The following is a 13,863-nucleotide window of genomic DNA, read 5'->3' as shown; positions in this document are numbered from 1 at the left end:
GTCAGGCAGCGTCTGTGGAAAAAGAAACTGAGTTATCGTTCAGGTCGAAGTCCTTTTGTTAAAACTGGAAGATGTTAAGAGGGTTAAAGTTTTTAAGCAAGTACAGAGTCGGGGTGGGGGGGTGGTGGGGAGAACAAAAAGGTCTGTGATAGGGTAGAGGGCACGAGTGATTAAATTACAAAAGGGATGATGGTGCAAGGCAAGGAAGGTGGTAATGGGACAGGTTAAGAAACAAAAGATTGATCAGGAGTAGCTGTAAATGGCAGCAGCAGAACCATTACCAGCACTAGCTGATCGAAAAAATGGGAGCAGTGAATATGATCTGAAGTTATTGAAATCAATGTCGAGTCCGGAAGGTTGCAAAGTGCCTAAACGAAAGATGAGGCGCTGTTCCGCGAGCTTCACTGGAACAGTGTAAGAGGCTAAGGACAGAGAGGTCAGAGTAGGAGGGGGAAGGGGAATTAAAATGGCAAGCAACTGGCAGGTCAGGGTCACGCTTGCAGACAGAGCGGATGTGTTCAGCAAAGCGATCACCTGGTCTGCGTTTGGTCTCCCCAATGTAGAGGAGACCGCATTGTGTGCAGCGGATACGGTATACTAAATTGAAAGAAGTACAAATAAACCGCTGTTTCTCCTGGAAGGATTAACACTCCACAGATGCTGCCTGACTTGCTGAGCTTCTCCAGAATTTTCTATATATAATAAAGACATCCAGGTCTGTTTGGTTTAGTGCAGTGTTTAGTATGCTTGACTGGAAACTATAATGATTTTAGTGATGGTTATTGGCAACATGACAAATACAAAAATCAATACATTAGGTGCAAACACTGAGCTTCATAAGTCTACTAAATTTACAATATATTTAAAGAAAAAGTAGATGATGGAAAACAGATGAGAAAGTTACACACAAACATGGTTTTAAATGGATGTGAAAACTGACCGTTTAATAATCTAATGGAAAATTTTGAAGCTTACAAAAAAATTGTAAGCTCAACTTTACCTCCTATGGTAAGAAAAGAGAAGAAAAGCAATCAAAGCTGAACCTGATCTTGTCCAAGTACATGCACTTTTCAGCAGCAGCTACTGGACTGCAATCGAGGTTTGGTACCTTTTATCCCTTTACAAGCTTAGGGAGGCAGAGCCCAAATGCTGCACCACTATCACGGCCCCAGGTAAGATCAACTCAGCATAGACCATAGATTAAAGTTGCGACCTTACGGGTCTGTATGTCTCAATACATAAAAAATAGGAGTAGGAGTAGGCCATCCGGCCCTTCGAGCCCATTCAACAATATCATGGCTGATCTTCTACCTCAACACCATTTTCCTCCTCCATCCCCATATTCCTTGATGCCTTTAATATCTAGAAGTCTATCAATCTGTTTTGAATGTACTCAATGAGCCTCCACAGCCCTCTGGGGTACAAAATTCCAAAGATTCACCACCCTCTGAGTGAAGAAATTTCTACTCTTCTCAGTCTTAATTGGCATACTCCTTATTTTGAGACTGTGACCCCTGCTTCTAGACTCCCCAGCCCGGGGAAACATCCTCCCTGCATCTACCCTGTCGAGCCCTGTAAGAATTTTGTATGTTTCAATGAGATCACCTCTCATTCTTCTATACCCTAGAGAATACAGTTTAGTCTACTCAATCTCTCCTTATACGACAATTCCGCCATTCCAGGAATCAGTCTGGTGAACCTTCGTTGCACTCCCTCTATGGCAAGTATATCCTTTCTTAGGTAAGGAGACCAAAATTGTACACAATACTCCAGGTGCGGTCTCACCAAGGCCCTATATAATTGCAGCAAGACATCTTTACTCCTGTACTCAAATCCTCTTGTAATAAAGGTCAACATACCATTTACCGCCTTAATTGCTTGCTGCACCTGCATGTTAACTTTCAGTGACTCATGTATAAGGACTCCCAAGTCCCTTTGAACATCAACATTTCCCAATCTCTCACCATTTAAAAAATACTCTGCATTTCTGTTTTTCCTACCAAAGTGGATAACTTCACATTGTTCCACATTATATTTCATCTGCCATGTTCTTGCCCACTCACATAGCCTGTCTATATTCCCTTGAAGCCTCTTTGCATAGTCCTCACAATTCACATTCCCACCTAGTTTTGGGTTATCAGAAAACTTGGAAATATTACATTTGGTCCCCTCATCCAAATCATTGATATACATTGTGAATAGCTGGGGCCCAAGCACCGATCCCTGCGATACCACACTAGTCAGAGTCTACCAACCTGAAAAAGACCCGTTTACTCCTACTCCGTTTTCTGTCTGTTAACCAATTTTCAATCCATGCCAGTATATTATCCCCAATTCCATATGCTCTAACTTTGTTCACCAATCTCCTGTGTGGGACCTTATCGAAAGCCTTCTGAAAATCCAAATACACTACATCCACTGGTTCCCCCTTATCTATTCTACTAGTTACATCCTCAAAGAACTCCAATAGGTTTGTCAAACATGATTTCCCTTTCATAAATCCAGGTTGACTCTGCCAAATCCTATTATTATTTTCTAAGTGTCCTGTTATCACATCCTTTATAATAGATTCTAAAGTTTTCCCTACTACTGATGTCAGACCATCAGGTCTGTAGTTCCCTATTTTCTCTCTCCCTCCTTTCTTAAATAGTGGGATTACGTTTGCTACCCTACAATCTGCAGCAATCTATAGAATTTTGGAAGATGACAACCAATTCATCCACTATCTCTATAGCCATCTCTTTCAAAACCCTGGGTGTAGATCATCAGGTCCTTAGGATTTATCGACTTTCAGTTCCATTAATTTCTCTAGTACTTTTTTTTTAAACTAATACTAATTTCTTTCAGTTCCTCATTTTTGGCAGACCCTTGGTTCTCCAGTATTTCTGGGAGGTTTTTTGTGTCTTCTTCCAGGAAGACAGACACAAAGTATTTGCTTAATTTCTCTGCCATTTCCTTATTCCCCATTATAAATTCTCCCGTCTCTGTCTGTAAGGGACCCACATTTGCCTTTGCCAGTCTTTTCCTTTTTACATACCTATAGAAGCTTTTACAGTCCGTTTTTATATTTCTCGCTAGTTTATTCTCATATTCTATTTTCCCTTTCTTTATCAATTTCTTGGTCCTCTTTTGCTGAATTCTAAAATGCTCCCAATCCTCAGGCTTACTGCTTTTTCTGGCAACTTTACATGCCTCTTCCTTTGATTTAATATTATCTTTAATTTCTCGTTAGCCACGATTGGACCACTTTTCCTGTTGGGTTTTTGTGCCTTAAAAGGAGCATATATTTGTTGCAAATTATGTATTAATTCTTTAAGTGCTAGCCATTGCCTACAATACAATACTACACAAGTCTACTCACTGAGCCATCAGGGAAGTACGTTGCAAATCCTTTGTACAAAACGGTCTTCATTTTACCATTAAAGTTTTGACTTGAAATAATAAGTTTTGATGCAGGGTGTGTAAGAGTGAAATAAAAGCTTGGAGACATACCATATAGCAAATTTGCATTAATCCCTATAGCCATTAAAATTAGATTTGGATTCCAAAAGGGCAGGACACCGGATGCATTCATTCACTATGATGTAAACACATGTACATCTGTCAGAGTTTCTAAGGCATTCCCAAAGCTATATAAACAGCTGTCAAACTAAAAAGTGCACCAGGCTAACAGCCAAGCAGTTCAAAATGACCATCAAGAGACTGTTCTTTAAACAAGTTAGGGAACTCTCAGCTCAACAGTAAAGAATGGATCTTTTTCTTTTAAAAAGAGAATTAAAATAAAAACTCATCTGCCAGGTCATTGTCAAGAGTTCAGAATCCAATGTGAAGAGCACTTGTACAGGACTCCAAGGTGAAGAATAAAAAGATGGTAAATTAGAATATAGTGGTTGGGAGATCCCAAGCTTGGGCTTTTAAAAATCTGAAGCAAGATGGTGATTGTAAAAGGCTCTCTTTTATTGTCATTGAGTAGTTGTGGCAACCCCAAATAAACCTGAGGGAATCACTAAATGCAACTGCTGAGAACTTTTTTTTAAAAACCAGGTCTTCCTAGTAGTTGGACCCAGTATACCTTAGTTTACACTGTAGTTGCCACTGGCAGCACAACACCACATTTACGGAACTCCCACAGCAAACATCCCACTGAGACCAATAAAAACGCAGATCTAGAGTGAGATACAAGTAGAAAATTCTGGGAACCATCCCAGAACACGAACAACCTTGTCGGACTTCAGTGTCTGAGATGGTGGCCATTACCTCGAACGATCTACCATCTATGCAAAAGATTCTGTCACTGTTCTCAGGATATAGCAAGGATGGCTCTATTCCCAGGTCAGTGATCAGACAAGGAACTCCAAATACAATCCAGTGAGCATCATAAAGAAAAACGAGAGGAACGGTTATGGAAGCCCTCGTGCGGTTCACCTTCATGTCAAAGTGCATTTCAAATGTACAACTACTTTGTGTTTTGTAAATTGGGTAACCTTGCACCATGGGCTGGTTCAGGGATACCACCACCACACCAGCCAGTTTCTTAGAGCAGTAACTAGGACTCAACATGCTTCACTGTATTCTCATTAACTTTACTTTCACATAGATAAGAAAACAGCTTGCCGTGATCTAGGTTTTAAACTGCAAATACTGTTTGCAACATGTTCCGGATGGGCTTCAGTTTGTTTTATCTTGCCTCTCCAAAATAACATGCATTTCTGAAATTAAGCTGAATTTATTTTAACAAATTACCTACATTTGTTGTGATTGAAGTTATGTAGGACCAAACCAAGGACTGAACTATAGGTATAATAATCTTCTTTTCAAAAACTCATCTGAGAAAAGGCAAAAGACCAATCCTTCAAGTATAGTTAACGGCAGAGTTCAGGGGGACCAATACAGAGAATCAGGGATTGTTCCAGTTATGGGAATGATCAGTTTAACAAAATCAAAACATTCTAACCTAAAGTGACTCCTTTAGTACTGAACTATATCTCAAACGTAACTTCTTTCGGGGGGAGGGGAGGGGGAAAGTGAGAATAAGGGAGGGAAACCACATTTATGCTGAGCCATTTCAAATATCAAACTGGTGACTGGATAGTTAATTTCTACTGCATGGTTTGTAGTGATAAAGTATTTGTCATCAACACTACAGCCCATACCAGTGGTACCACCCAAAGTTTATCTTAGCACAGCCAAGGTATCCTACTGTTACCTCAGCCAAATCAGATGAGGCACACAAAACATTTTTGGGCCAATGCAGCCTCTGGCCTCTAGCAAAACTGTTGGCAGAAAATCAATTAAATTTCTTGTAGGCAATACGTTACAGCACTTATTCTTGCAGACTGGCAGATTCAGTTCCTTTGATTAGCCTTGTACTTTTCACAAAGGTACACAAGCTTTCATTATCAGTAACGCTTTGAAGTTACATTCTGTATGCAGAGGTCAGTGGTAGAATGCTGGAATCCCCCTTAAGACCGACACCAAAACTTCGTTATTTGATACACATTTGAAGCACAAAGTGTTGTGCATACAGGCACTCTTCTGGTTTGGTAGATGGAATACTTCACAACATCCTATTTTACGGGAAGAAAATAAATAGGAGAAAAAAAATAGAACGACTGATGTTCTGGCTGAAAAGGTATGCTGCTCAGCAGATTATGAAGCAATGGTGAAACTGGCCAGAGTCTGTGGCAAAGGCCACTCTGACAAAGGAAGACTACCAGATTTACACACTTCAGACACCAGAATTGTACTTCAGTTAAAAAAAATCACTAGATACGGTCAGTAAATGTCGATCCTTTAGTAGAGATGTTTTTATATTCAATTAGTCTGATATATGGAATACTTCCATAGGCTCAGTTTAAAAAAAACAGGAACTACTATCCTTACTTTGTATCTCCACTTCAGAGCACAGAACAAAATTTGTAAACTTTGCATAAAAATGTGTCATTTTCTCACATTTGCAGGCTTGTGTGTACTAAGCTAAAGCCAAAAAGGTTTGATGGAAAATAAGAAAACAGAGGCAGAAGAATTTTATAGTAGATAAAAGCTGTTATAGGGACTCTCCTGGTGGTTCAAATGGCTACGGCAGTAAGTAAAAAAAATAAATAATGCAGACCAGGAAGATAGCAGATCTGATCACCAGCTTCTGCTGAATTAGCTAATCATAACTGGAGCAGCATGACAATTGGCCTCAACAGCCCAGGTCAGTCCTCCATGATTGGATGACTAGTCTGTTGACAGTCACTGTCAAGATTCATGTGAACAATGGCCACTTTGGGGGAAGAGGGGAGTTGGCAAAAGAAATAGCTTCAGCAAACGAAACTACCATGCAGCTAGGTTAAGACCTTTGGAATGGTGCCGCCCACCTACCTACCTATACATTTTCTTTAAGACAAAGCTTCAAACACAGAATGGAAGCAGAACATTTTCCTGACCATGGCATTTCTGCACAATTTTTGTTTATTAAAAAAATTAACTCTAAAGCTGGTTCCAAGCTTAGGCAACATACTTCCAAAATAGTATCCAACCGTCTCTGGGTGAGGTGTAATTCGATTGATAACACGCTTACCTCATTCCCGTACATCATTAAATGATGTGTTGCGATTAAAGCCTTAAACACCACAACCCAGCTGCTGTTTGTTGCCCTCTCGAACAGAGTATCTGCCATTTGTGGTATGTTCACATTCATCTCATTGGTACATTGGATTAAATCTAGAAGAAACCAACACAAAGACAATTAGAACTGACATTTCTGGTGCCTGGCCTCTTCTCCAATTGGGCTTTATGCTGCTACTATGGCTACTCATTTGAGATTGCCCATTGCATCCACACTCAACTTGGCAATTTGACTGAAGCAAACACGCAAATTCAAAATTTTCTTTTGCCTACTTATTAAACATAGCCAAGGCTTTAATCTGGCATTATCATTTTAAAGCTTCAGCCAAGAGAGCGGATAAAGTGAACATTAATTAAATTTTTGTTGGCCAACATCACAGAATTACATTTTGAACTGCTCGTCATGAGCATAGATGTACGTTATGGACTATCCACTGGAACCAGAGTGGAAGCTACTTGGAACAAAGACCAGAGACAATGGCCTCTTACCAGTCCCTAATAAGAGGCCTGCATGTACAGCAGAAAGATAACTATCTTTTCAACATCTCATTCATACATAATGATTAAAGCCCATCCCTTTTCTCAAAAAAGAGATTTAGCTCTCGTACGAGCAAATCATCAAACTTGCTGTAGTCCTTTCTCTTATTTGAACTATAATATTAACAGGGAGCTTTTGCAAATAAGGAATGGTATTCCTGGTTTTCCCCAATGCTCCGTTCTAGATTCAAGCTCCCTATGGGCTTAAGTAAGGTTTAAGTGCAAATGGAACAATTGAAATTCAGTTTCCTTCTCTTCCTCTTCACACTCCTGATTAACAAAAACAATACAAATTCTGTCAAAAAATTGTCCCCTTCCACAATCACCCATTTAAATTGTTTCCCAATTACTTCCCATCAACTATATCCAGTTAATAGAAAAATGGGTTTTCCCCAGCAAGTAGCAGTTTTTTTTTTAGGAATAGGATTAATTTCAACTAAAGTTCAACAAGGTAATCCACAAAATACTGCTTCAATGAATATATCCAAAGGAACTCAGGTGAGACTGTATTGCTGGGAAATGATACACTTTCCATTTCAGGCATGCAATGTCACCATCAAGCATCATAGTCAGATATAGCACAGCTAGATGCAGAGTAAAACTTCCTGCACTTTGCCCCAACGTGAGTCATTCCCAGCCTCGGCAGAATATTCTCAACTTTACCAATATAGCATTTTCCCCCATTCCCCACATCAACCATCTTTAGAGCTGACTGAGTGACACTGCCAAAAACATTCCCAATTAGTGTTGAATTAGGGACAGTTTTATGCTGTGTAAACCAGCCCACTTCAATCTTGATTGAGACTTTCCAAACTCATTGCATATAGGATCCTTGCAGATAGGGGAGACTTTCAGCTCATCAGCATGGCTGGTTTGAACCCAGATCCCAGAGGTGAAATGCTAGTGCCTAACTCACTGCACAACCCAATTCCCTGCACTTCATTTTAATTAATACAAGTACCACCTGAATAAAAATATACATTTGTGAATAAGTCCTTTCTGCAAATGGTTAAACTAGGCAAACGACGTATACACTATTATTGCAATTGTACCAAAACAAAGATCTCTGTGCACAATGTAGTGACTTGATTAATGGGGGGTGGGGGAGAAAGGAGGAAGAGGGGGAAAAGGAAAAATAAAAATAAATTTTGCACAAATTATCCAATGATGCAGGATGTTGGCTCATGCTTGCAATTTTACACAAGGCAAATTCCATTTGCAGTTTTAATAAAAAAAACCCAGTTCACTTTGAGCCATGGCCTGCAAAAAAACACTTGAAGGGCAACTGGGTCATAGAAGAGGATACATTAATCATATTTAGAGTTAACACTTATAGCGTCAGAAATGACGCTTTACAAGACTTGATATAAATAAAACCTACAAACAATGAAGTGAACTAAGCTGAGTTGCTCAATTTTTCCTTTAATTCAGCTAGTCCCCTATTATATAACCAGATTATTAGGCTCAGTATTGGATTGTATAAATGCCACTTTCTACCTGTACCACCCTATTTGCTTAGCATGTAAAAGATATAAATAGTTAAGATTATAATATGCAATTCAAGTCCAAGCAGGGGACACAGTAACTCATCAGTACAAAAGCATAATACTTAAGGTCAAGCTTTACAGGAACTATGCAATATCGATTATATAATTCACTCATAACGCGTGAAAAAGAAACAGCTGAGAAGCAAACATCCGCAATTGAAGTGGAATGATTTCATTATTCAGAGTTAAGTTCTGTTTTAATACAATTGCTATCACCATCTGTATCTGTGTGGCTTCCGGCTCACATTTTTCTTCTCTTCCTCTTAATTCTACAGGAACTTGCACCCAAGATGCACTAGTTAGCAGCTGGAAGTGTAATTGATCATTATTACCATGTACAACTTTCAACTGGGACTCAGATATAATGTATATATAAATAAATGTGCCCCTTTGCACTCTACCATTTTGCAAGTTCATTTTTGCAATTAGTAATGATATAATCTTCTACAGAAAAGACATATGGTGACCAAATCACTGCTGGGAGACAAACATGAACATAATTGGACAGAAAGCAAACAGTGGTCTTTTCATTGATTATTACTTAAATCAGTAACAAAAACTGCCCACCAATTTCTTCAAAAATGGCCATGATGTGGAGATGCCGGTGATGGACTGGGGTGGACAAATGTACGGAGTCGTACAACACCAGGTTATAGTCAAACAGCTTTATCTGAAATCACAAGCTTTCGGAGCTTTGCTCCTTCGTCAGGTGAGTGAAGGGTTCCATAAAGGCACCACATATATAGTCAGTTATGGAACCCTCCACTCACTCACCTGACGAAGGAGCAAAGCTCCGAAAGCTTGTGATTTCAAATAAAGCTGTTGGACTATAACCTGGTGTTGTACGACTCCGTACATTCAAAAATGGCAGCGCATTCCTGTTATGGAAGCCTGATAGACATATCTGACTTAAACTTGGGCAAAAATTGTTGCAAAGTGTGGGAATCCTGTAAAGTTAACCCCCACTTACACTGCCAGCAACTTAACTGTTCTATAAATCCTATATCCACACAGTGATGGACATTATAACACTGCACGACCATTATAATAGGAAGGCAGCTGCTATTGCTGTATCTCAACACTCTAGACAAATCCAAAAAACCCACACAAAATGCCAGCAGCAAATCCTCACCAATGGCTCCTTCGCTGATGTTAGAGATCTCAAGTGCCTGACTGGAAGGAGCCGCACCCGTAGAAATTAAGGAGCTGTCGTCACCTTCGTAGCTACGGACAAGGCTCTGCAGGAGGTAGACTGTGGATTCAAATCTTCATGGAGTATCTAGCACAGATGCCCAATTGCTTCCTTGCTGAAGCGCTGTCTGTGCACGCACAGCTTCTCAGACAGTGCTTCAAAAGACATTTGTTACCTGCACATGATTTGAAGTTGGGGGGGGCTGGGGGGGGGGGGGGGGGGTTTAGTAGTGAGATCAGCTGTCTCCAGCCACGGTGCCTCACAAAATGAGTCTGCTCCCTCTGCTCCTCCTCCTCCGCGTCAACCAGTCAACCATAATGCTTTCACCCTCTTATGAGTGTAGTGATTTGGGTACTGAAAATTATTGCCTTCTAACAATAACAGGGCTCTGGATGGAAAGACTGACAAGAAAAAACTGCCAAAACAGAGAGAAAAAAATAAAAACCTCGAAGAACAATTTCCAGACAGCTAGAGTGAGACTCCACAGCTGCAACGGTCTCTTTGTTGGCCTCCCAGGTTGAGAGTCCTGTGAGGACCATATATCATGCCATTACTAGGTCACCCATGCCATTATTTTCCAGCCTTAAGTGGATGCAGTGAGAATAATGGAGTAAATCCAGCAAACTGACGATTGTCATTAACTTCACAGTGGCCTGAACGGCTTTAACGAACTTTTAATGGCTAAGGCGAGCCTGTCCGCGCAGTGGCACAAATGGTCCAGCCATTAATGCACATATCTGCTCCATCACCAAGATCGCCTACTTGCACCTCCGTAACATCACCTGTCTCCACCCCTGCCTCAGCACATCTGCTGCTGCTGAAACCCTCATCCATGCCTTTGTTACCTCTAGACTCGACTATTCCAATGCCCTCTTGGCCGGCCTCCCATCTTGCACCCTCCGTAAACTTCAGCTCATTCAAAACTCTGCAGCCTGTATCCTAACTCACACCAAGTCCCGTTCACCCATCACTCTTGTGCTCACTGACCTACATTGGCTCCTGGTCCAGCAACGATTTTAAAATTCTCATCCTGGTTTTCAAATCTCTCCATGACCTTGCCCCTCCCTATCTCTGTAACCTTCTCCAACCCTACAACCCTCCAAGATCTCTACATTCCTCCAATTCTGGCCTATTGTGTATCTCGACTTCCTTCGCTCCACCATTGGCGGCCATGCCTTTAGCTGTCTAGGCCCTAAGCTCTGGAATTCCCTCCCGAAACACCTAACCTTAAAACCTACCTCTGTGACTCATTACCTGTTCTAATATATCTGGCTCGGTGTCAAACTTTGTTTGGTAACGCTCCTGTGAAGTCCCTTGGGATGTTTTACTACATTAAAGGCACTATATAAATGAAAGTTGTTATTATTGTGGTGTAAGATCCCTGCAATTTCAGACCCGCCAAGTCCTGCAGTAGCAGAATTGGAGGGGGGGGGGGGGAAAATCTGCAAGAGTAAACTTCAGCACAAAAAGACTAAATGGAAAATATGCTCACAGATCCCTCCATGACCTTGCCCCTCCCTATCTCTGCAACTTTCACAGATTTAGATTATTTGACAAAAAAATTCACCCCGGAAGTCATATTAAATGCCTGTTGGTGTTGCATGAATCACAATGTTTTTCCCTCCCCTAGAATGAGTTAGCAATATTGCCTGCACTTCCGAAAACAGGAAGCTTAGCAATTGTGCAGTTACTTCCTTCACCCCACCCCAAGCCAGGTCTCTGCAGTGAACTTATGAACTTAAAGAGCATTGTACTGTACAAAACTGCTTACTGTAACAAAACCATGCTCTGTAGGCTGCTCGATTCTTCATGCATTTTGAAGAGCATGAAAAATTTCCTGACATCAGTCCTTAAATTACATTTCACTACTTTGAACCTTTGTCCCCTTTTTCTATTCTGGCAATTTAATTTAAAGTAATAATCCAGGTTCCCTTTTTGCATTCCCTTAACAATCTTATGTACCTCTATACCACCACCTCTCAGATACCTCTTTCCTAGGCTGAAAAGCCCAAGTTTCTCCAGTCTTTCCTATAACTTAAGCCTTTGATGTAAGCCTCTTGGCTTTACTCCGTACTGCCTCCAGCACTTCAATATCTCCCTCGCTCCTGGGTGGCCAGAACTCGACACAGTATTCAAAGTGTGGTTTGACCAGAGCACTATAAAGTTCAGACCAGGACCAATAGAATCTTTAGCATTTAACAAAAATGCAGTCAGCCAGGGTTGATGCTTCCAGCATTTTAGGTGGAGCTGTATCATTCTCGGATTTTCAGTAGATTAAAATCAGTGGTTTTCAAACTTGTGTGTGGGAAACCCCTACAAATGTTAACCTTATGCTGAAGTCAAAAAAATACTGAAATCTGCTTCATCGATCCTTTTGTGGACCCCCTCAGGTCTAGGAACCCCAGTTTGAAAATGTATTATCCAAGAACCTGTCTGTCTGTTCTACTGATTAATGTGGTTGCTAATGATCTCATGATACTATTCAAAGAGCAGGGAGTTCTCTCCCTGGTGTCTTGCCCAACTTTCTTCCTTCAATCAATGCCACCAAAAACAGATTACCTGGTCATTCATTTCATTCAGCACAAGATGACTGCTGTGATTGTCTACTGACTTCCTGTTTCTAAATCAGTTATGCTGCATTTACAAATGCAGCATTTGCACATATAGTGGTGTAGGGAGGGTGCAAATATTCCACTGCTGTGTGCAGGGGGGAGAGGTGTCTGTAACCAGCTTTGTGTGTGAGCATAAGCATGTACGACTACAGTGTACTCCAGTGCCAGCAAACTTTCTACTGATCTAAATAGAGCTGACAAGATAAACGGCTGCCTAACGTTTTGTTGAAAGCAGCTTCGTGCTGGCTTATGCAAAGCAAAATTGTTGCAAGACTACCCCCTACTCCCCTCCCTGTAGATAAGTTTGTTTACAAATCGTTACTATTGACAGCAGGCCAAAGGTGTAAAACCCGCATTTTTTGTACTTACACAATGGAAATTTGTGTGGCACTAGTGTGAGAGTGCAATATAAAAGCTAGAAACTGCCACGGTGGAGTTATTTGACTGGGTTTAGATTGAAGCGGAGATCCAGAACATTATAAAATGAGTGAGACAGATTCTCAGTGTCCACAGATTCTACATAGTACAGTGGGAGTTAAGTAAAAATGTACCATACTTGATTGAGTGCTTTTGTGTGTTTCAAAATCTGTCTCATAGATGCAGTTGATAACCACTTCATTTTTTCCTTTCATGACCTTCCAGTGTTTTGAATATTTAACTTTAATCTTGGTTATTAGATTGCTTCTGAATTGACTTACTTTAAAACAGGGTAGTGCACTGCCTTCCACCTGAGATCTGAATTAGAATCCAGCAAATCACTAATATTTTTCCCCTTAATAACCTAGATGGGACAATATACCAAAAAAAGACACATGCTATCAGCAGTAGAACATTACTTGCACTGGTGTAGATATCCCATTCTATTCACAAGAACGTGAGTAATTGCAATTTACGTGCCAGTACTTAAAAGGTCCTTTTACAGCTTATACTACGCAAAACAGTTTTCCATCAAAGGCTCAAGTGAAAACTGTGATGGAATACTCACCACTTGCTTGGATGGGTGCAATCTGTAACAACACTAAGCTCAAAACTATCCAGGACAGAGCAGTCTGCTTGATCGACGCCCCTAGACTCAATATCCAGCCCCTACACTCAATATCTGGCCCCTACGTCACCCATGCACTATGGCTGCAGCATTTACAATTTGCAGGATACACTGCAGCCTCACCAAAGCTATTTCGACAGCTCCTCCCTCCCCTGTGACCTTTACCGCCAAAGACTAGAGCAGTAATGTTGTGGGAACACCATCGCCTCCAAGTTCCCCATTCAAGTCTCTCACTATCCTGACTTGGAGACATATCACCATTTCTTCCTTATTGCACCTTGGAATTGCCTAATACTATTGGGGAGCATCACCACCATA

At 40.8% G+C, this 13,863-nt stretch overlaps 1 protein-coding gene across 5 annotated transcripts in view; it reads right to left on the bottom strand.

Annotated features, from left to right (window-relative positions):
- LOC137333010 (phosphatidylinositol-binding clathrin assembly protein-like) overlaps positions 1 to 13,863 on the bottom strand; it is a 108,418-nt gene that overhangs the window by 71,297 nt on the left and 23,258 nt on the right. For all 5 annotated transcript variants that reach the window (XM_067997083.1, XM_067997078.1, XM_067997079.1 and 2 more), the window contains exon 2: positions 6,566 to 6,708. In XM_067997083.1, the coding sequence (XP_067853184.1) occupies positions 6,566 to 6,708 (143 nt within the window). The remainder of the gene's footprint in view (positions 1 to 6,565; positions 6,709 to 13,863) is intronic.

This window comes from Heptranchias perlo, chromosome 15, assembly GCF_035084215.1.
Source record: "Heptranchias perlo isolate sHepPer1 chromosome 15, sHepPer1.hap1, whole genome shotgun sequence".
In the NCBI taxonomy this organism is placed as follows: domain Eukaryota; kingdom Metazoa; phylum Chordata; class Chondrichthyes; order Hexanchiformes; family Hexanchidae; genus Heptranchias; species Heptranchias perlo.
The sequence above is the reverse complement of the archived record's forward strand: the minus strand, read 5'-3'. Positions and strand labels throughout refer to the sequence as shown.